General features: G+C 35.3%; 1 protein-coding gene across 1 annotated transcript in view; it reads right to left on the bottom strand.

Annotated features, from left to right (window-relative positions):
• KIAA1549L (KIAA1549 like) overlaps window positions 1-23,578 on the bottom strand; it is a gene marked incomplete at its 5' end in the record, with an annotated part of 185,302 nt that overhangs the window by 28,360 nt on the left and 133,364 nt on the right. The window contains 3 exons of the mRNA XM_083357765.1: window positions 2,227-2,356; window positions 12,427-12,638; window positions 21,556-21,734. Of these exons, the coding sequence (XP_083213891.1) occupies window positions 2,227-2,356; window positions 12,427-12,638; window positions 21,556-21,734 (521 nt within the window). The remainder of the gene's footprint in view (window positions 1-2,226; window positions 2,357-12,426; window positions 12,639-21,555; window positions 21,735-23,578) is intronic.

The following is a 23,578-nucleotide window of genomic DNA, read 5'->3' as shown; positions in this document are numbered from 1 at the left end:
TAAATTAGGTTATTACTAGAAAATATGAAGACTATGATACTATGTGTATAGTACATAAACATGAATAAATAAATGCAATATATTGCATCCTTTTTCAACAACACTTTTTTATTGGGTTAAATGAGAAGTCAATATCCTCAAACTGTTTTGCAAAGATTTGTTTGCATATACATACGTTTCCAAAAATACAAAAGTTTGCTGAGTTTCAGTGAGCTTTCTAAATTTTTCCTTTTCTAAACATTTGTTTCCCTTAAATTTTGATTTGTAAGCACCTGAACATTGCAACTCGATTATTTCTATTTGGAAATCTAGGGATATTTCTTCTGGATTTACAAAAAATGGATTTTCAATCATATTTAACTGAGCCTTTTCTTCTTTGGTCAAAGCAAATGTTTCATGGAATTCCTCAATCAGAAGGCTAACATGCTCTCTTTATTTATTTTTTTCCTAACTCAGTGCACCTGATAAGAAATATGCTAAGTACAAATAAGAAACTGACCCAGTTCTGCTTTCTTGGAGTTGTCCCTTCAAAAGATGTACCGTAATTTCATTTTAATGCTTTTATTGATTTTTAAAGATTAGTTGATCTTTTCCTTGAAACTGGGAAGATTCAGATTATTTACATGAGTTGTGATATTGCAAAATAAAAAGATATTATAGTTCCACTATTCATTTTCAGGCTGTTTAAATTTTCTAATTTATTTTCAAGAAACTTTGTTACTTCATCTTTTATATTAACAAAATGCTGCACTCAAATATTGCTTTCTTTTCTGTGCAAAAATTGGGCACAACCTTTATATACAGCTTTAAAAATCTGCCTTCTGTAAAACATTTCCCACCAACAATTATTTCTCTTGCAACGTTAAAGCTCATTTCAAGAACAATCTCAATTTCAGTGTTTATGTTCTTAAAAATCTGTTTTTCACTAGGGAGATTTTTCACCCCAGTAAGTTAGCAGTTTTATTTTTTTTCTCTCATTATAGTCTATTTTAGCAAGAGCTCACAATTTCATCAGATATATATATATATATGTTTAAGTATTTGTCAAGGCTTTTTGTTTAAGATATATATATATATTTAAGTATTTGTCAAGGCTTTTTGAATGGACCTTGCTAATTAACTCTTTCATTCCTGTTTTGGCCCGGCTCAGGGCTTATCCACAGGACATAGTCAACTTATGACAGCTCATTATTTGTGCAAATTATTCAAATTGCTAATAAAGAATTTGGGAGGCTAAAAAACAGGAATGAAAGAGTTAATTAGCAAGGTCCATTCAAAAAGCCTTGACAAATACTTAAACATACATTTGCCTTGCCTTCCAGCTAATATAAGAGAGAAAGAACCCCGTGGCTCAGGAGGTTAAAACACTGCCTGATATATAATCAGCCCGGGTTCGAATCTCAGATAAAGGGTATGACTAACTGATGAGAACATAAATGAGTTCGAAATGATCATCTTAGCCTCCCAAATTCTTTATTAGCAATTTGAATAATTTGCATATATATATATATATATATATATATATATATATATATATATATATATATATATATATATATATATATATATATATATATATATATAGGGGGGGAATGTTTCAGAATATACAAGACACACAGTAAGGTTCACATCCAAATAAATGGTATACTTAGTATTTGTTGAGCATTCAAAATATGCTGGCTGGCTGCACAAGGCTACTTGGCAGGCCACATGCAGACTGCAGGCCATATGTCATGCAGAACTGTTATAATCCAATTCACTTTAAATCACCAGACTGGGGAAGGCTGTCTAAAGTTTTAGCAACTTAATCAAAAGAAACTAGGTAAGCAAATTGAGATTCTTGGGAAGTAGCTTCTTAGGTCCAGTACAAATATCTCAATGTTCTTGACTTTTGACTTTTATTTAAATTTACATTATCCCGACAGATGGTAAAAGTAACAATTCACAATTACTCTGTGAAACGTTATCCATGATCAGTTTAAATTTTTTTGGGGGGAAATTGATAAATCTTCTAAATCCATAAAAATGAACATCTAAAATTCAACCTGATTTCAGGGGCTGATTTTACAAACCTTTTGCAAAATATTGATTCCCGATGCGGACTCAAAGCTGCAAATATGTAGATACATAATTTTGCTAAGATAAACTTAATGTGTATTGTAATTCTTCTAAATCAATTTATTAACATTGCAATATGCTCAACAAATGCAGTCTCCATACACTTACGTCATATCCACTATTGCGGATACCACGTCTCTGTCTTTCACGTGTAACTAGAAGATCCATTTCAGTTTCTCCTGGACTAGGACTATTCAAAGACTGTCTGCTTCGGTAAACTGAAGTCTTTGTTTGTTGCCTATAGAAAAAGGAAATATTTACACATGATTAAAATAGGATAAAACATTAATAGATCGTTCTGATATTTAGCCTATACTGATTTATGAGCATTTATTATTGGCATATCGTATTTTAATTCTTTCATCTTATATGCATCAATTCAAAATGTACAGCTTTGTCTAAGCAATCTTTGAATCGAATTATGCATTATTTGTGATGGTAGAAACCTAGGTGTAAACTGGATATTGCCTTGTGAATATCTGTATACAAATCTACAATTTTAAACTGACATAACCATCTATATCTACATTCACAGAAGGTAATAATGATGGATTAACCCAACAATCTTTAAATTAAATTAGCCGACTATTCAGCTAAGTGACAACTCAATCCAAATTTCTAGTCTAAAATCAAATATTGTATAAAGGATTGGATTTTATCATGTCCATTTACTGGTGGAATGGAGTCTACCACTCTAGAGCATTTTAGACTTCCTCGGGTAGATCTTAGAAGTTGCAAGAGAACAGAGAGCAAGTGATCACCTTTTGAGTGAAAATCCATTCAAACAATGTTGGATACTGCCCACAATCCAAATTAAATTGGCATCTGATAAATATTAATTCAATAAACAATAGAAAATTTGAACTGTGCTTTATCTCCATGCCTATCAGATTTGCTAATTGATAGTGAGACCCACAAACTGATTTCAGTTTATTTTCTGTTACACAGTAACCATAACAAAGTATTCAATATCAACAATGTTTTTAAAATTGTGTAAATGAAAAAACTGAAGCTCATTAATGAATTTCATTGTAACAAAATGACTTCTGAATACCATAAACATCATATATTAGAAGAATTTAACAGATTATATATAACAGATTGTACAACCTTCACGGACTGTACGTTCTTCTCTAAGGCATTTCTCTGATTTTCGATTGAATTTGATTGTATGTCCTTCTTCCACACTTGAAACAGCAAAATATGTGAACGCAGAACACAGAATAAGAATTGGAAGGGACCTTGGAGGTCAACTAGTCCAACCCCCTGCCCAAGCAGGAGCCTCTATACCACAGGTCTGCAACCCGCAGCTCCGGAGCCGCATGCGGCTCTTTCAGCCATCTCCTGCGGCTCCCAGTCCTCTGCCATGTGCAGTCCAAAAAAAAAAAAAAGGACTAAAAATGTTCAACCAATCAATTCAAATATGCACGGTAGGTGCATATCTCGCCTTGGCTCCACTCTTCAGTCAAACCCTGTTCTGCGCATGCGCACATGCGCACACAGTTTTTGTGGCTCACAGTTTTTCCTTTTGTGAGGGAACCGGTTCCGAGTGGCTCTTTCACTGTTTCAGGTTGCTGACCCCTGCTCTATACTATTTCAGACAAATGGCTGTCCAGTCTCTTCTTGAAAGCCTCCAGTAATGGGTCACCCACAACTATTGAAGGCAAGCCATTCCACTGGTTGACTGTTCTCACTATTAGCAAATTTCTCCTTAGTTCTAGATTGCTTCTCTCCATCCATTGTTTCTTATCTTGCCTTCTGGTGCTTTGGAAAATAGCTTGACCCCCCCATCCTTATAGCAACTCCTGAGGTATTGGAACACTGCTATCATGTCTCCCCAGTTCTTCTTTTCATTAGACTAGACATACCCAGATCCTGCAACCATTCTTCATATGTGCTTATATTCATATACACTTTATATTTTATTCATTTGCTCACATTCTCATTACCTTTTATATTTTAGAGGAAGGTTTTTAGAAGCCATTAAAGTTCTTAAGTAAATGTGAAACATTTGAGAATTGGTTGGATCAGAAGTAACATATCCAAATAAACAGCTCTATTTCATTTGCAATTTTTAGCTGATTTCAAGAAAATTAGGCAAGATACCTACAAAAGAATGAGGTTAACTGAACCAACTTAGCCATAATCAAAAGGAAGAATACAGAGTGATTATCTTCCAACATAGCATTTTTGTGTGTCAGAGATTCTCAGAAGAAGCTTTAAGTTTACAAATTACTGAACCTGATGAAATTTTATTTGATAATGTCAAATGTGGGATTTAATTAAAAAATATAGTCAAATTGTGAATAATATGGAACATAACAGAAACCCAGAGGTTAAGTTCAAAATGGAAGGCATGATTTCCGGTCCACACCAGAGTTGAAGATTAACATAGGATATCCGGACATCTTTAATGTAGAATTTGCTTATAATTTTTTTGGTGAGAAGGTCCACTCTAGTTTTTCCCTATCTATGAGCAAAAGGAATAGTTTACTTTTCTTTTTACTGAAGAAAGCTTTTCATCTGATGAATGCTTCTTAATTCCTAAAAAAGAAAGAAGCTTACATCCCATTCTCCACTCAATTCAGTAACTTGAGTCTGAAAATACTTGTGACCAGGAATAATGTTTTTTGTTTTGTTTTGTTTTTTTAAATGCAAGATAATTTCTCACTGTGGCATTTTTTTTTTGAGGCCAGAAGAAACATTTGGGATGAATAAATGAAAACTGAAAGAATTGTGAAATTTCCTTTTACCCATTAATAATACAGTTTTACACGTTATGGAAACGAGTAAATATAATTTCTTGCTAAAATATAAGTTTGGTAATTTACTATGGCAAACAACGAGAATGTGCCATGCACACTGCAAGTTATTGTTACCCATTACCAGGCTTTAGAATACTGGAGCTATATAATTTTTCATTACTGCCTTAATCAAAAGTCATGTCTGAAACAAATCAATCAATCAAATCTTAATTGTACTCAGTGATCACTGCTATTTGCAGTTTCAAAACATAATAGAAAGGAAGCTTCAAATTCTATATAGAAATGAGAAGTAAACTATTCAAAAAGATTCCTGAACCAGAATAATTTCCTCTTCTCTGAAGACTGTTAATCAAATGAATGTAAAATTACTAAAGCAACTAAAATACATACGTTCTAAAATGTCTGAATTGTGTCTCAATACTTAATGAAATTTTAAACAAGATAATATAATTTTACTGCTAAAAATTAGAGTACTGGCATAAATTCAAAATGTATTTGCTTTCATGGCCACTGCTTCAAGCTCATAATGTAACCAGACTGGAACACTTAACACTATAGCATCATACCCACTGAACAGCAATGGTGATCAAACAGAATTCTACTACTTTCCTGCAGGATATTTCTGAGGTATCTGTTAAAGGCACATAATAAGATTATTGTGATGGTGTTTTGTGATGCCTTGAGGTTAAAAGTACTATAATTAAACTTTGTACCACATGTGAATAAAAAGGACATTAGAAAATGTGCACAATCAATTCAATTTCTCTCAGAGGGCAAGGGTAGATGTACTCTTATATAAGTGTACTATTGAATTTCTTTGCCAGAAGGGCAGAAGGCAAGGTATCAAATCTGCTTAATATAAAAGCTCAACTAAGTGTTGTATGAGGAGGTCAGCCCTGACTGCTCTTTAGAAGGCCAGATCCTGAAGTTGAAACTTTGGCCACCTAATGAGAAGGAAGGACTCATTGGAGAAGAGCCTAATGCTGGGCAAGAGAAGAAAGGGACGACAGAGAATGAAGTGGCTGGATGGAGTCACTGAAGCAGTAGGCGTGAACTTAAATGGACTCCAGAAGATGGTAGAGGACAGGAAGGCCTGGAGGAACATTGTCCATGGGGTTGCGATGGGTCGGACACGACTTCGCAACTAACAACAAGTGTTGTATGGAATATATTACTACTATTTGACTACTAAGAAGAGACTAACATACCTACACTGTGTATTTTTGAAATGTGGAGTTACTTTCTAGTCGTGTGGCATCTAAATCAAATTAATAAATAAGTAATAGAACAACATTGTCTTATTTCTCTTTATCAAGGTCAAGCAGTCATGGAATTTCAAATTTTCAAATTTACTGAAGGTGGTGGTAATTAACTGTACAGATATATCCTCCTTTTACATATATTTACATATATATTTACATATATATCTTTATGTTAAAACATAACAATTTGCAACAAATGCAAACAGATTCTAGTTTGAGAATCTGAGAGTGCAACTCTCCAAGCTTCCCACTGAAGAATAGACTATACGTAGTTCAATGTTTCTTCTACTCTTCTCTAGGTAGTTTGAAAAGAAGCAAAAAAAGAAAACAAGCATTTTGTGATGAGATCACGAAAGTATAATCAGTACATTACTACACAGGACAGAAACCAGATCTGATCTAAATTCTTTAAATCTCAAATTTAAAAATTTGACAAAAAAAACTAAAGTGGAAACAAAGAAAATAGATGATGGGACTTACAGAGAGAATACTTTAAAAAGAAACATCTGTTTGAATATGGTTAAAGAAATAGAAAGGTTTTGGAATATATATGTCACTCTTAAGAGGGATGAATTCTCTAAATATAGCATAATATGCTTTTTCCCCTTTTTGTTCTCTTTCTTGATATGAGTAATATAAAAAAGTTGAAATTACTTAGATAAAGGAAATGTTTTAGATATTTAAATTTGATTGAATTTAAGAAAATTATGAGTTAAAGGACTAGATGATTAGCTGTATTAAATGGAATCTTTAAAGATTAAACATAGTTTTAATTACGGTTAAAAAGAATAGGAAATAAATACATATTAGCTTAGGAGGTTTATATATTTTAAGTACTATGTTATTTTTTATGCTTCTTTACTTTTGCTTTTCTTTCTTTTTTTCTACTGTTTTATCTATTCCTTAAGAAATGTAAAAGTGTGACATGGTTCATATGGAAAAATAGAGTTAAATTCTTAAATGTAATTAATTTTTGAGAAAATCTTAACCAGTAAGAATATCTGAATTTGGTGGGAGAAACAAATTAAAATAAGGACTGTAACAAGATCTATGATAAGGCAACCAGAATGATCGGATAGAAAAGAAATATTATATTGATGTGATTATTATTTTTAGGACTAGGGAAAAATATATTTAATTGTTATCTATCAAAACAATAAGAATTGTATTTGAGAAAAGAGGAAATCAACTAAAACTATTGTGTGGATTATGAATTATAGAAATCAATTGTTAGTGATTGTTTTACAAATATAACCCAGATAATACACTGTTCACCAATTATTAAGTGATTTATGTTTTTAAAAATCAATAAAATACATTACAAAAAAAGAATATATGCTATCTTTACACAGTTAATTTAATAATTTTGTGAACTTCAACTTCAACTGTTGCAATAATAGGATCACCACAGATCCTATACATTATTGTTTCAATTTTTGTATTGCATCTCCAACAGCCAAGCAAAAACTACCACCCTTCAACTGATTTCTCCAAAAACCCCAACAGATAACAGAACTTCATAAAACATCAAGAGCAGAAAGATCAAATTATTTCCAATAACAAAAGCTTAAAACCAATAAAGTGCCAAGATGATTTGTCTGATTATCCTATAAACATAGGTCTGCTTGATCAGGATTAAGTTGATCAATAGTAATAACTGTACTATGAGAAGCCCAGATAACCTCAAAATTGATTTTCTAACTATTTTTAAACTGTAATTAACTACAATATGAGCTTTTAACAGATAAAAGAATTAAAATTGTATCTATCTTCAGTATAGACAAATATATTGGTATTTATGCATTTTGCAGCACTAAGAGCAGGTACTAGAATTAATTCCCAACAAATAAGGATAATCTCAGTGCTGGAATCAAAAATAATAGGTTCAAGTGGAAACCCAGAGAGAGGCTAAATTATGAAATTAACTGTTCCAACCAATAAATCAAAAACATGTCAATGATAAAAATTCCTGAAAGTGCTTTTTTATAAAAGCAAGACTGGAAAACTGGGATGACAGACCATCATGCAAAACAGACATTTTTCATAGTGTATTTTAACCAGAACATTATGAGCCTCCTTAATCTCCCTTATTTTGGCAAATGGGGATAGGTTATTAAAATGTTTTTCTGTTACTCTTATACATATAAGACAGCAGTAATGGGCTGACACCAGTTGCACACTTAAGTGATTAAATAATGATGCTGTTTTCAGAGAGATTATCAGGCATTCCTTGATTTAATTGTGAAACTATTAAGGGGAAAAGGGATAGAGGTATATTACAACACTGGTTATAATGAGCAACAGGCATAGGGCTGGCCGAGGTCAACATGGAACATATCATAAGGATTTAAAGAATTGAACACATAGCAAAAAATGCTCAGAGGAGTGTAAAGAAATTGAGACCTGGTCCTTATACAAATCTGCAACACCAATTTGTTTTTGGCATAATGTATACAGAACATATCCAGGGACGCGGTGGCTCAGTGGGTTAGGACGCTGAGCTTGTCGATCAGAAGGTCGGCAGTTTGGCGGGTCGAATCCCGAGTGCCGCATAACAGAGTGAGCGCCTGTTACTCGTCCCAGCTTCTGCCAACCTAGCAGTTCGAAAGCACGTAAAAATGCAAGTAGAAAAATAGGGACCACTCCGGTGGGAAGGTAACAGCGTTCCGTGCGCCTTTGGCGTCTAGTCATGCCGGCCACATGACCACGGAGACGTCCTCGGACAAGCGCTGGCTCTTCGGCTTTGAAACGGAGATGAGCACCGGCCCCTAGAGTCGGAAACGACTAGCACGCACGTGCGGGGGAACCTTTACCTTTACCTTTATACAGAACATACAAAATAAATACTGATTTATAAAGGTCTGTCTGCATAATACATTTTGTTGATAATCATTACAATTCGGAGTAATGAAAGAAGGAAAATACATACAAGAAACAGGGAAATCCATTCCTTTTCAAGATTACTAAAATGTTTAATACAAAGAGCAAAGGGTTTTTTTCAGCAACTAATGGCAGGATTACAAATTGGTCATTTTGATTTAAATCTGTTAGCTAACCTAATATTATCTGCTGCTTCTTTAGTTTATATAAACCCTACTTGATCATTCTTAATAATGGGTGGTAACATTTGCCGTAAACTATTTAACACTGCAGTTAAAATCTTTGTGTCAACTTAATGAACTTGGCTGATAGCAGATTGGGTATGATCTTTACCTGATTTTGATATTATTGTAATATAAGTCTGATTAAATGCCTCTGATAATTCCCCTATCATCTCATCATACAATTGACAGTTTGGGCACCAAAAGATCTATAAATATTTGATATCACTTTGTAGGAAAACCATCCACTTGCTACGTTTAAAATTATTTAATAGCTGCCTCCGATAGTGAGACAAATAAAAGGTGTTTTTGCGTAGCATTGAAGTGCGGTAAGTTTATATTACTTAACAAGTCCCCTATATCATCATCTGATGTATTATCTGGTTTACCATATAGTTCTGAATAAAAATTTAAAACACTGACAATTTATATCTCTTGTTTTATGTATTTCATATCTTTCACCTCTAAGAACTGGAATCATTGCCCTTTCTTTTGCTTTAAACAATTCTTCCTCTGTATTTCTCTATATATGGGCATCTCTATATATGGGTGCATGGGCATCTAATCATCTACATACAAAAATATTTCAATTCATCTTTCAAATAATTTTCCTTGTTATTTTTAATCTTAATTTTCTATGATGCATAATCAATCATTCTACTTTAGTTATAAGATGTATATGTTTCCCATTCAAAAATCTGGGTACTTCATGTCTCTGAATTCAAATCAAAATACTGAAAAATCGCCAACTGGACAAATTTTCATTTCATTTCACATACAATAAAAAATAGATTTAGAATTTAACATTTATCCTCCACAGAAAAACACAGTCTAGGACCGCATTTTGTTGGAAATATAAAGATAATGCTTCTTTAAAACAGGGTTTTTTTTACAATGTCCTATATTTCATACATTTTGGGAGAAAATAGCAAAAGATATAATTGTACCTATGAGCTAAAAGTTGAAATTTTCAGAACATAATAATCTTTGAATTAAATAACTAATACATGATACAACTGGGCAACGTAAATAGGTTCTTCATGCCCTTATTATAGCTGAAAGATTTATAATGCAACTTTGGAAATATAAATGTCTAGCCCCATTTATTCAATGGATTAAAGATTTGATTACACTTGCTACTTATGAGTGGATTTGTGATCACTCCCCCTGATTTTTCCCTAGATACCTCTCCAGGTGTCAGCTTGGAAAAGGATGAACCAGTTCCGGGCATGTTTGAAAGGAAGCCAATGGCTCCAAGTAGCCATCTAAGAGGGCTGCAGCAGGACAGCTCTTAGGCTTCAGAGCATGCAGCTGCAGCCGGTCAGCAATGAGGAAGAGGAACTGCCTTCTACACCTGATCCAAGAACATGTAGGGCAGAGAAAAGGCAGGAGAAGTGAAGGTCAGCCTGATTACTTGCGAGGAAGCAGCCTTGCCCTTCTTGATAGGCTGCACAGCAGACAGATGGAAGCGATGCTGGGAATGTGTTTATTTCCTAGCTGTGTGTTTCCTGCCTTGCTCTGGATTAACAGCGTGCCTTGACTTTGGATCATGCCTTCTGAACTCTAGACTTTTCTTGCCTCATGAATCCTCTTGTGTTGTGGATTTAATATTGCCTGGTGGGTTTATCTTGTTTGGGAAATTTTCAAGTGTCTTGTGGACTCATTGTCCATTGCTTTGTGGACTAGCATTGGTCTGATTTTGGCTAGACTTAATTGGGACAGTTCTGGGGTTTTGGTGAAGGGAATTGCTGGGGAATATGAATAAACCCACTAAACCACTGCTATGTGTGTGTGGGAGAGTAAGCGGGACAGCACAGGATTATATACAGATGTAAACTTTGTATGGATAAATACAATGAAATATGGGACTCATGAATACAAAATAATATAGGTTAAAAATGACAGCTATGTAAGTATATTAGAAATGAATACACAAACACGCAGAGATGTGTATGTATAATGCTTACATTAGATAATTATTTATAGAATTATAACTATTGTAACATTATATGATATCTTTTTCTGTTGTATTTTTTCACTCATTTTTTTAAGTACTGTATTTTTAATTACAGGTAGTCCTTGACTTACAACCAATTGCAAAGTGATTGTTTGAAGTTACAATCTATTTAAAAAAGAAGACTTATAACATAGATCTGATGTTACAATGGTTGTTCCCCCCCCAATGATCACACGACCACACTTCAGGGCTTGGCAATATGGCTGCATTTATGGCTGTTTGAAGTGTTCCACAGTCACATGGCCCCATTTTACTTTCATTTTTTCATGAAACTGCTTAACAACCATGGCTTTCACTTAACAACAATCTATTTCTCTAATGTAACAAATTAAACATTAAAATTTATCTTTAAAAATATTTTTCATGCTCTTTTTCTACAATCTGCAGAAGCAAATAAATTTCCACATAGGTAATACCGTAATATTAAAACCTTATGCAAAACACATTGGAGGATTTACACATTGATTCTTTCTATATATTTTTTGGTCATGATTCCATTACTTCATCATATTCTCTGCACAGGTTATATGAATCTATTCATTGTTTATTTATATTTCTATAGTATGCATTAATTTTAAAAAAGCTTTCTATGTAATTCAGGAACTATTTTATCTTTTGCTATGCATGTCGGATCTAACTCACAAGCTGTTAAACAGATCCCTTATAACAGAGTTTTGCAGCATTTTCACTACATTATAAAATGAAGACCTCTACTGATTAATACCCTGAAAACTGACTTGGTTATTTTATTTTTTGCATCCTGTTTTTATGAATCCTGTAACAGAACACTGTAGCAGAGAAATCCATTGGGTTGGGTCCTTATTCCACTCTTAATAGTATGAAGTAACAAATTTTCAGTCATAATCAACAGAAAAGATAGAACACTATTCCATTTGAACATACTGCTTTTCAACTTTTAAGTATTAACATTTTATTACACTTTTATTACTTCAAAAATGATGCACCTATCAACTAAACATATGACAACTCATTCAGCAGAAGATGGCACACCACAAAAACACTATTCATATGCAAATGAACTTGTCACTTCACTTTAATACATACCATATGACGCCAAGACAGCAATTTGCACATTTTGTCTTTTTTGTGGAACATGAAGATTAGTATGACAGTCTACAAATATACATAGAACAGTTACTCACCTGTTTTTGGGCTCTACAAATGGAGAGGATCCATCTGTATCAGGATCCAGGATATGGTCTATTTCATTTTGTGTTTTTTCATATATCTTTTTTCTATCTGCCAAACCCTTGTCAATTTGTGGGAAATCATAATAGCCTTTCCGCTTGGCTTTCAGTCGCAATTTGTTGCGATAGTGTTCTATATCAGACTTCTGTTTCAAGGCTTTGTTAATCTGACAATAAAATTTAAAAAGGAAAACATACAAATAAATAAAATTAGAGTATGAGTTTTTAAGGTGACTAATTCTCTGAAATAACAAACACAACTGTAGTTCATTCCGTCACACTATTGAGAACTTTAAAAAAATATTTTTAGGGCTTTCAGATAGTTTGATGCTCCATATAAATGTAGAGATCACTCAGTCCTAATGAAGGTTGTAATGTCAAGCATAATCTCCGGGTTATACAACTGAATATGATATTTTTCTGCAAATCTGAACACATGTTTATTATTTAGGTACTTCCTAAATAAGTATCAGGACATTTGGACACCCTTCTAGTTTATTCAATTGCTTTAAAAAAAACTAAAAAATTGGTAATAGGTCTTAAACAGTGATTAACTAGTTAGGCCTACAATTACCAGGTGAAGAGAATAACACCAATGAACAAATGCTCTGACCTTCTAACTCACGGGTATCAAATTCAATCCTGTCACATGACATATTGTCACGTATCACAATGTTTTTTGCCTTTGCGGAGTTGGGATGGGCGGGGTCGGCATGTGACGCATCCGGCCTGTGGGCTGCCAGTTTGACACTCCTGTTCCCTACTTTCAAAAACATGGACTCCTCTAAACAACTGTCTGAACATTTGAAAAAAAATTATTCTTAAAAACCCAGGAGGGAGGTCTATTAAAAATTTCAAAATGATCCCAAATGGCAATTTCAGTTATGGCAACATTATTAAGAAATGGAAGTTACATGCAGAACAGAACCCACCAATCACAGCAGATGAAAGTTTTAGCTGGAGAAGCTGTCTATAGATCCACCGCATAGCATTGCATACACATAGGAAAGTTGTCAGAATTCAACCAATTTCACCACAAAAATATACTAAAGCATGACAAGAAAACCCTGATAACATGGAACACTTGTTTATTTTATTCTATTTTAATTCAATTTATGTAGCCTATCTAGTCAACTCAGGATGGCCCATTTGGGCTCTTAAGGGCTTACTTGGAAACAAAAACTGCACCATCTTCAATCACATAATATTTTTGTTGAGTGAAGCATTTAAAAGAGTACTCTGTCCAAAATAAGTCTTTTCAAATTTTGTTGTTGTTGTTGTTGTTGTCAGTTGTGAAGTCGTGTCCAACCCATCGCAATCCCATGGACAACGTTCCTCCAGGCCTTCCTGTCCTCTACCATCTTCTGGAGTCCATTTAAGCTCACGCCTACTGCTTCAGTGACTCCATCCAGCCACCTCGTTCTCTGTTGTCCCCTTCTTCTCTTGCCCTCAATCTTTCCCAGCATTAGGCTCTTCTCCAATGAGTCCTTCCTTCTCATTAGGTGGCCAAAGTATTTGAGTTTCAACTTCAGGATCTAGCCTTCTAAAGAACAGTCAGGGTTGATTTCCTCTAGGACTGACCGGTTTGATCGCCTTGCAGTCCAAGGGACTCGCAGGAGTCTTCTCCAGTTCAAAGACCTCAATTCTTTGGCGCTCAGCATTTCTTATGGTACAACTTTCACTGCCATACATTGCAACTGGGAAGACCATAGCCTTGACTATACGCACTTTTGTTGGGAGGGTGATGTCTCTGCTTTTTAGTGTGCTGTCTAGATTTGTCATGGCTTTCCTCCCCAGGAGCAAGCGTCTTTTAATTTCTTGGCTGCAGTCCCCATCTGCGGTGATCTTGGAGCCCAGGAAAATAAAATCTGTCACTACCTCCATTTCTTCCCCATCTATTTGCCAGGAATTGAGAGGACCGGATGCCACAATCTTGGTTTTCTTAATGTTAAGTTTCAACCCAACTTTTGCACTCTTCTTCTTCACCCGCAACAAGAGGCTCTTTAGTTCCACTTCACTTTCTGCCATTAGAGTGGTATCATCTGCGTATCTTAGGTTGTTGATATTTCTCCAGGCAATCTTAATTCCAACTTTTGATTCATCTAGTCCTGCCTTTCTCATGATGTGCTCTGCATATAAGTTAAATAGGCAGGGCGACAGTATACAGCCTTGCTGGACTCCTTTCCCAATTTTGAACCAATCAGTGGTTCTGTGTCCAGTTCTCACTGTTGCTTGTTGACCCACATATAGTGTTGTGATTCAGCATCAGCCTATGGTTTTGGCAGCTGAGTCTAATGATTCTGAAGAGGAGTAGGAGGTGGGGTTTGGAGAGCCTTTGGTGTCAGAGGAAGGTTCTGATGCACTGCACAACTCTCAGCCAGGCGCCTCCCGTCTTGTTCCTCCTCAGACTCAGCTGTGTGAGCATTGGAAGAAGATAATCCACAGCTGGCTCTGTTCAGGAGGCAATATAGCAGAGCAGAACAGAGGAAAGCAATGAGGCAACTCGGGAGAAGGCAATGAGAAGCCACGCCTTCGGACTGCTGATAAAAGGGGAATGTGTGGAAGCTGCTGGTTGCTGAAGGCAACCATTTGAAGATCTTCTGCTAGAGTCCTGGTCTGTTATTCTTGTTTAACTCTTGTTTAACCTTTTGGTTTAAGTCTTGTTTGAACTTTTCATTTAACTTTTGTTTGAACTCTTTGTAAATAAATTTGGTTGGGTTTTTTCCAGCCTGTTGATTATAGAAAGGGGTTGTCCCTGAAATTCAAACAGGGCCGGTCATAGGTTGGAACAGAACATATAAGTTTCTCAAGAGACAAATAAGATGGTCTGGTACTCCCATCTCTTTAAGAACTTGCCACAGTTTGTTGTGATCCGCACAATCAAAGGCTTTAGCATAGTCAATGAAGCAGAAGTAGATGTTTTTCTGGAACTCCCTAGCTTTCTCCATGATCCAGCGTATGTTGGCAATTTGATCTCTAGTTCCTCTGCCTCTTCGAAATCCTGCCTGTACTTCTGGTAGTTCTTGATCCAGATACTGCTGGAGTCTAGCTTGTAGGACTTTAAGCATAACTTTACTAGCATGTGAAATGAGAGCAATGGTGCGATAGTTTGAACATTCTTTGGCACTGCCTTTCTTTGGAATTGGAATGTAAACTGAACCTTTCCAATCCTGTGGCCACTTTTGAGTTTTCCAAATTTGCTTGCAAATTGAGTGTAGCACTTTTACTGCATCATCTTTTAAGATTTTGAATAGCTCAGCTGGAATACTGTCACCTCCATTAGCTTTGTTGTTGCTCAGTTTTCCTAAGGCCCACTTCACTTCACATTCTAGGATGTCTCGCTCAAGGTCAGTGACCACCTCATCGTGGTTATCAGGAATGTTAAGCTCATTCTTGTATAGTTCATCTGTGTAATTTTGCCACCTCTTCTTAATCTCTTCTGCCTCTGTTAGGTCCCTGCCATTTTGATCCTTTATCATGCCCATTTTTGCATGAAACGTTCCCTTCATCTCTCCAATTTTCTTGAAGAGATCTCTGGTCCTCCTTATTCTATTGTTTTCTTCTATTTTTTTGCACTGTTCATTTAAAAAGGCATTATTATCTCTTCTAGCTATTCTCTGGAATTCTGCATTCAATTGGGTGTATCTTTCTTTTTCTTCCTTGCCTTTTTCTTCCCTCCTTTCCTTAGCTATTTGCAAAGCTTCCTCAGACAACCATTTTGCTTTCTTGCATTTCTTTTTCTTTAGGACCTCTTGTACAATGTTGTGAACCTCTGTCCATAGTTCTTCAGGCACTCTGTCTATCAGATCTAATTCCTTGAATCTATTTGTCACCTCTACTGTATATTCATCAGGGATATGATTTAGTTCATACCTGACTGGCCTAGTGCTTTTCCCTACTTTCTTCAGTTTAAGCCTAAACTTTGCAACAAGAAGCTCCTGGTCTGAGCCAGAGTCAGCTCCTGGTCTTGTTTTTACTGACTGTATAGAGCTTTTCCATCTTTGGCTGCAAAGCACATAGTCAATCTGATTTCTGTGTTGACCGTCTGGTGATGTTCATGTGTAGAACCATCTCTAGGGTTGTTGAAAAAGAGTGTTTGCTATGAACATCGAATTCTCTTGACAAAATTATGTCACCCTGTACCCCACTTCATTTTGTACTCCAAGGCCAAACTTGCCTGTTATTCCGGTTATCTTTTGGCTTCCTACTTTAGCATTCCAATCCCCCATGATGATAAGGACATCATTTTTTGATGTTAGTTCTATAAGGTGCTGTAGGGCTTCATAGAACCGGTCAATTTCTTCCTTTTCAGCACTGGTGGTTGGGACATAGACTTGTACTACTGTGATATTGAATGGTTTGCCTTGGATTCAAACTGAGATCATTCTGTCATTTGGGGGATTGTATCCTAGTATTGCTTTTCCTACTCTTTTTTTGACGTTTCAAACTACTAAAGAGAATTACAGAATTCTCTTTAATAAGATTTATTAAGGGGAAAGGGAAAGTGATAGAAGAATTCCAGCAAATTCTTATGAATTATTTTCAATTTACAATCAATGTATCTAGGTAAAGAATTTGGTGATGGTGATAAGAATCTTTTTTCAGGATTCCCATGACCTTGCATACGTCAAAAAAGATGTAGCTATCCTCACAGATCATAGGAACATTTGCAGATTACTGTTTACATAAGTCACTTGAATCTTTAGAAGCTAATGTCCCATAATCAATGAAATTAAAAGTAATAATAAAGCTTGGATAGTTCAGCAAGACAAAGCTGAAGCATAGCTACAAATCAACCACAAAATTTACAAGAAAGGATAAATGTTTGGAATGGCATTCACAGTCCCCTGAATTGAATATTAATTTAAATTTATAGACCAATACAGGAGAACCAAGAATATTTCTGAACTTATAAGGATTCTGCAAGAAAAAGTGGAGAAAAAATTTCAAAAGAAAAAATTGATTTCTAATTACAAAATTTTTACATGCAACTATGTCAAAACTCAGTATCAGTAAATAGCACTAGTGTCTATGGCAATGCCATGTAACAATATGGATACTCAGTGGAATGTACTGTAATATAACCAGAGTCTAAACTATGCAATGTAGAACTAAATAACTATATGTTACTGGACAGCTTTCTGTGTAAACTTCAGGCTGTAAAGCTACTGATTAAAGATTGTCAAATCACCTTATTGTAGCAGAGGTGAAAAGAACAAATTTCAACACAGTCTTGAAAGATTGTTTAAAGAAGAATCTGGTTACATATTCACATTTCAAGGCATAGTTGAAGGGAATATAATCTTTATGGATGATAGTTTAGGAGAAGAATAGATGCAATATAAATACAAACTCAACACTCCCCTTGGAATGTCCTCTTAAGCAAAACATCTTTTTATATATATTTTATTGGTTTTTAACTATAACAATCTCCAGTGCCTGATGTACAGTGTGTTGTCTTGGTTTATATTTTAACAAGAAAAAAAGGACAGTAATAATTAATTAACAGTCAATAATGATTAAATTTGATAATTCCATAATTAATATATTAATTAATAATACATTTCTTTGATCTTCCCTTCTCCCATTTGTATTTTCCTTCTTCAACTTTAGCCAAAATATAATTCTTAATATTTTCAATATATAAATAATTAGGTATAGGCATTTTTTATATTTATACAAATAATATAAATCTCTCTATATAACATTTTTTTCAGCTTATATTATTCTCATAACCATCATCTCATTAGTTCAGCATACATCCTATTTTTATAATTTTTGTTCGCTTAGGTTTTCTTATATTCAATCCTTGGTGGAGCAGTGGGCTAATGCCTCCTTAAGTAACACCAGCTGCCTGCAATTAGTGCAGGTTCGCATCCCACCAGGCTCAAGGTTGACTCAGCCTACCATCCTTCCGAGGTAGGTAAAATGAGGACCCAGATTGTTGGGGGCAATTAAGCTGACTTTGTAATAATGCCGCTTGGGGGTGTGTGAAAGCTCTAATAAGCAGGCATATACATAGAATGAAGGCTACTGCTAAGCTTGTAAGCCGCCCTGAGTCTTCGGAGAAGGGCGGGATATAAATGGAATTAAAATAAATAAATAAATAAAAATTCTTATCAGTCATAATTTCTTCATATTAGTCATCTCACTCTCTAAATTTTCCCATTTAGGTACATCATCCCAATATTTTATGTCATGAATTATAAAAATACCATACTTTTTATCTGTCTTATAGTATCTAGATATAACATCCTTTTTAATCATTTATATTTTACTTATATATTAATAAAAGTTATATCAACCTATTATTTTAACATTTAATATATTATAAAACATACTATATTACTTAAATCTCATTATCCTTCTTGTTATAAAGCCCCTTTATGTTTGAAATTCTCTGTTCTTTTAGCCATATTCAAACAAATGTTTATTCACGTAATAGTCCATTTGGAAGGGCAAGTCAAATCTCTTGTATCTGTCTCTGATCTTCTTTTGCCAAGTAATTTTCCAAGTTGATGTAATCCGCTTACCCAACAGTTTCTGTATTTTTACAAATGTTGTTGGGAATACAAAAGATGAAGTAAGTAAGATAAATTCTTTCTGTCCCCCAAACTTTAATAGTTCTCCTAATAATACCATTTTTCTTATTATATCAGAACTTTGTAGATTTTTTCCTGTTTGTGTCAAATTGTAATTCTTTTCCTTTGTTATTTCATCAATTTGATTATACTCTTCTAGTTTGTAATCTGCTACCTGATTTGTTTGTTCCTTTGTTGTTGTTTCCTGGGTATTTTTTAATTGTAGATTTAGATTGGAAATTGTTTCAAATTTCGTCGTGATTTCAATCTATTGTCATTTGTATTTGTCCTAACATTACATATATTTCCTCCAGGAAAGTATTTATCTTGCCTTGAAGTATTGCTTCTGGAGGCCCTTGATTTTCCAGGCTAAGTCCTTCAGGAGAAAATATTGAATGTGGCATCCTGTCATTTTTTGATATGTATATGATATCCATGTTGTCTCCCCTCTTCAAATAATCTGTCATCAATGTTTTAATTCAAAAGTCAATTTATCAGTCAAAATTACAGATTCAGTATATTAAGCCACTTTAAATCCTTCCTGCAAATTCTCCTCTAAAAGATTAGCCAAAAAGCCGAAGTTTTTCCCCCATAAACAGTTCTTAGCTTTAAGCAACAGTCCAGGTGTGTTTTTTTTCTTTCAAACACTTTTTAATCTTATAGCTGGCTCTTTCTTTGTTCCCAGGTGTCATCAAGGTTATTTGCAGTTCAAAGGAACAACTTTTTCTTTGTTTCTGGGCATTCTGCCAATTTCTGAGTCCTTATTGTTAGTGTTCTATCCTCTGATTGTCCACTAGATGTCAGCAGTTATTTCTTTTTTCAGTTTTTCTTTCCATCAAAAAGTTATTTTTGTTATATATTTTTATAATTCCATCAGAAAATTTTTAGAGTATAATATTGACAGTTTTTTGGTTCCTAGATTTGTTCAGACTGAAATATTTTAAATCAAGTTTTAGTATATGTCTTTCAACCTTTTATGTTAATGTGCCGCTTCCGTCTATAAGGGAATGGGGATCTAGTCCCCTCCCTTCACTTCTGGAGGTTTTCTTGCCTTGAGGATCTTTTCAATGATTTAAATAGTAGATAGAAGAAAGAAGATCAGTACTATCACCAATTCCAAGCACACTGTTCACCAATGTTCAAGTTCGTGCTCTGGGACTTCGGCTGCAAGCAACTTGGGCTACACGCTGATCTCACGCTAGCCTTTCTCCTGTCGGGTTCAGAGGGCTTTCCCCAGATCAAAGGAAGTGATTGCCATCACTTCGTGATTGACGGGGTGCCCCTCCTTCACAGTCACCTCTCCAGGGCAACTTCAGACCCATCTAGGGTCCCCCAAGCAGGAAGAAACTAGCTGTGGGCAGCAGAGATCCTCTCTTGCAGCCATGCACTGCAGATGCAAAAACTGGAAGCCCAAAACATTTTGACATATGTAAGCTTCATTACCCCTCTTATCCTCATTTTCTTTTACCTTCCACACAGGGGAATATGTTCACAATTATATGTAGTGATATATTCTGGCTTTCTTTCATAATTTATAATATGACATCTATGGAAATTTTCATAATATAATCTTGAGTCATAATTTAATATTCATTATCAAAAAGCTCTCTAGATAAAAGCTACATTGTTGATAGAGCAGCTGTAGGAGAATAAAACGATAGACATTTGTCATCCTTTCATTTCATCATCTAAAAACTGTTTTCCTTCTAAAAGCTGATCTTCTTTGCTAACAATTGAATGTTTTACTGTGTGTAAAGATCAGCAAAGAAAAATAATGCTACTTCAGTTTCACCTAAATAATGGTGAAACTGAAGTAGCATTATTTTTTCATTATATAAAGTTATACACATTTTATGCAAATCTTTTAAGATTAATCTATGAGACATATTTTTCCTTCCATTTGACACTATGTCTCAAGCTTCTGGTAACAGAAAGCAAGATTCTCACAAAGCCTTTTTTAAATTTATTGAAAGGAAAAGAGATTAGGTTATGGAAAAAATTAGACAACTGGATACTTGCATTTTAACACACAATTTTATCTTTAAACGTCGTTAACATTTGTTGGATGGACAAGAGAGATCCTAACTGTTTTTGGATAACAGGAGAATGTGCAACTGTTCTGAGCCAATAGTGTATTACAAAATGTTATCTAATATCCCAAGCTCTGAGAAGCCTCTAACATTGTTGTACTTGAAATACAGATGGAGAAGAAGAAAAAAAGAATTTCTCCTCTAAGAATGGTGCACACTTATCATTTCAAAAAGGTAACAGAGGAAAACCTATTCGGTCGAAAGGACAGTCTGAAGTTTAATTTCTTAGGTCTGCCTCTCAGAATTGTTGCCAGAATCACTGGACAATTCCACACAATTTTTTGCCTTTGCTGCCAAACCACCAATTTGCTCAGTAGCCACATTATCCAGCATTCCCTCTTCATATCACTGCTTTAACAGATCTGCCAAACCTCAACATATAACAGAAAATAGAGTATGAGATGCATTCTTACCTCCCCATTAAGGATAGCTGTATCTTGAGTCCTGTCTGTTCCTGGGTGTGCAGGAGGCAAAGCTACAGGCTTTATTGCAATCAACTGTACAGATCCAGAAGATGTGTCAAAGGGATCAATGGCAGATTTGGTCACATTATCAAACAGCATACTTCCATCTTCTTCATCACTTAAAGGCACTAAAATAAGTTAAAATTTAGTCAGTATATTACTTTAGCATTTTGCTTGTGGAGCAGTGTGGGAAAAAGTAACAGTGAACTATGCTAAATACACTAAACTGGAAAGCTAATTCTTCTAACTAGAATCACCACAGAAATGAAAACTATAAAATCTACAGTATGCTGATCATCTGATCTACAGTATGCTGATGATACCCAACTCTATATTTCCATTCTTGGTAACCCAAGTGATGCTGTGGGTGCAGTGCCTACAGACTATGGGGATCAGGATGGAGGACAATAGGCTTTGATTGAACCCTGGCAAGACTGAATGGCTTTGGGTACACGGGGATGTGAGATCTGGGACTTTGTCATCATAGACTCTGGATGGGGTGGCATTGCCCCGGACAGATCTGATCTGCAACCTGGGGGTTTCTCCTGGATTTCTGCTTGAGGAGCAGGTGACAACAGCATATAGGAGAGCCTTTGCACAACTTTGTGTTATGTTCCAATTGCAATCTTTCCTGGATCAGGAGTCCCCATGCTCAGTAGTTCAGGCCTTAATCATCTCAAGGTTGGACTATTGTAATGTGCTCTACATTGGGCTACACTTGAAGAGCATTTGGAAGCTACGGCTGGTGCAAAGTGTGGCACCACAGGCAGTTCTTGGGCCTGTGTAACATCCCTGCTCCGTGAGCTGCATAGTTGCTGGTCTGCTTCCAGGTGAAATTTAAGATGTTGGTGATCACCTTTAAAGCCCTTCATGGCATAGGTGCAGGCCACTTGAAGGACCATCTCATCCAACTGGGATTGGCCTGTCCGACTCATGCTGATAGAGGCTCCATCCTATAGCTCCAGTTATTCTGACTGGCAGCGTCCAGCAGAAGGACCTTCTCTGCTGTTGCATCTGCTCACTAGAATTTCTTGCTCCCAGGTGTGAAGTTGGCCCAACCCTCATATTCTTTCCTAAGGGCCTATAGCTCTGCCAGTTGGCTTGGAGTCCCAAGGGGTAAACAGCATAGTGCAGGTGGTTGATTGAGTAACAGCAGATCCCTTGTCTAAAGCTCAAGTAAGCATTTATTAGAAAATAGGATAGTTTACCTTATGTTTTAATGTATATAGATAAGATTTTTTTACTGTAATCCACCCAGAGTTACCCTGTGGTAAGATGGACAGCCCATAAATTTAATAAATTTAATAAATACATACATACATACATACATACATACATACATTTTATACACACATACACATATATACACATACAAGCATGCACACATGTCCACATGTATGTTTATAAAATGGCAATTCATTTTAAAATAAAGGACAATGAAACATACTACCATATTTTGTCAGATTGATGTATCAGAAATTACAAGAACAATCTGTAATAATTATAAGAACATCAATTGTCAAATGAAACCATGAAGTATTACTTTCCATGTTATCAGCAAGTTGTTTTTTCAATGTAGCTGGGGAGTGTCTCACCCAAATTTGTTCATGGATTTTTAAATCATAACAAGACTAAGATTATTTATTCTTTATTAAATTAATCTCTCATTTTTGTTAGTAAATGCACACTCCCTTTATTAGTTTACATCGTGCTCCCCCTTCCTACGTTCCTCATAATAACAATCTTGTGATGTGGGTTGAGCTGAGACAGTGTGGCTGGCCCAAAGTCACCTGTTGCCTTCCACGCTAAGAGAGAACTAGAATTCATGGCTTCCCCGTTGCCAGTCCAGCATCTTTATCACCACATCAAACATTTAATGGATCCTGATAGATTCCAAGCGGCGCTGGGGTCCCCACCTGCCTCCATTGCTCACAGCTCGGCGGATGCCTTAGTGGAAACCTGGGAAAGGGCA

The sequence above is a fragment of the Vipera ursinii genome (genome assembly GCF_947247035.1).
Source record: "Vipera ursinii genome assembly, chromosome: 1".
In the NCBI taxonomy this organism is placed as follows: Eukaryota; Metazoa; Chordata; class Lepidosauria; order Squamata; family Viperidae; genus Vipera; species Vipera ursinii.
The sequence above is the reverse complement of the archived record's forward strand: the minus strand, read 5'-3'. Positions and strand labels throughout refer to the sequence as shown.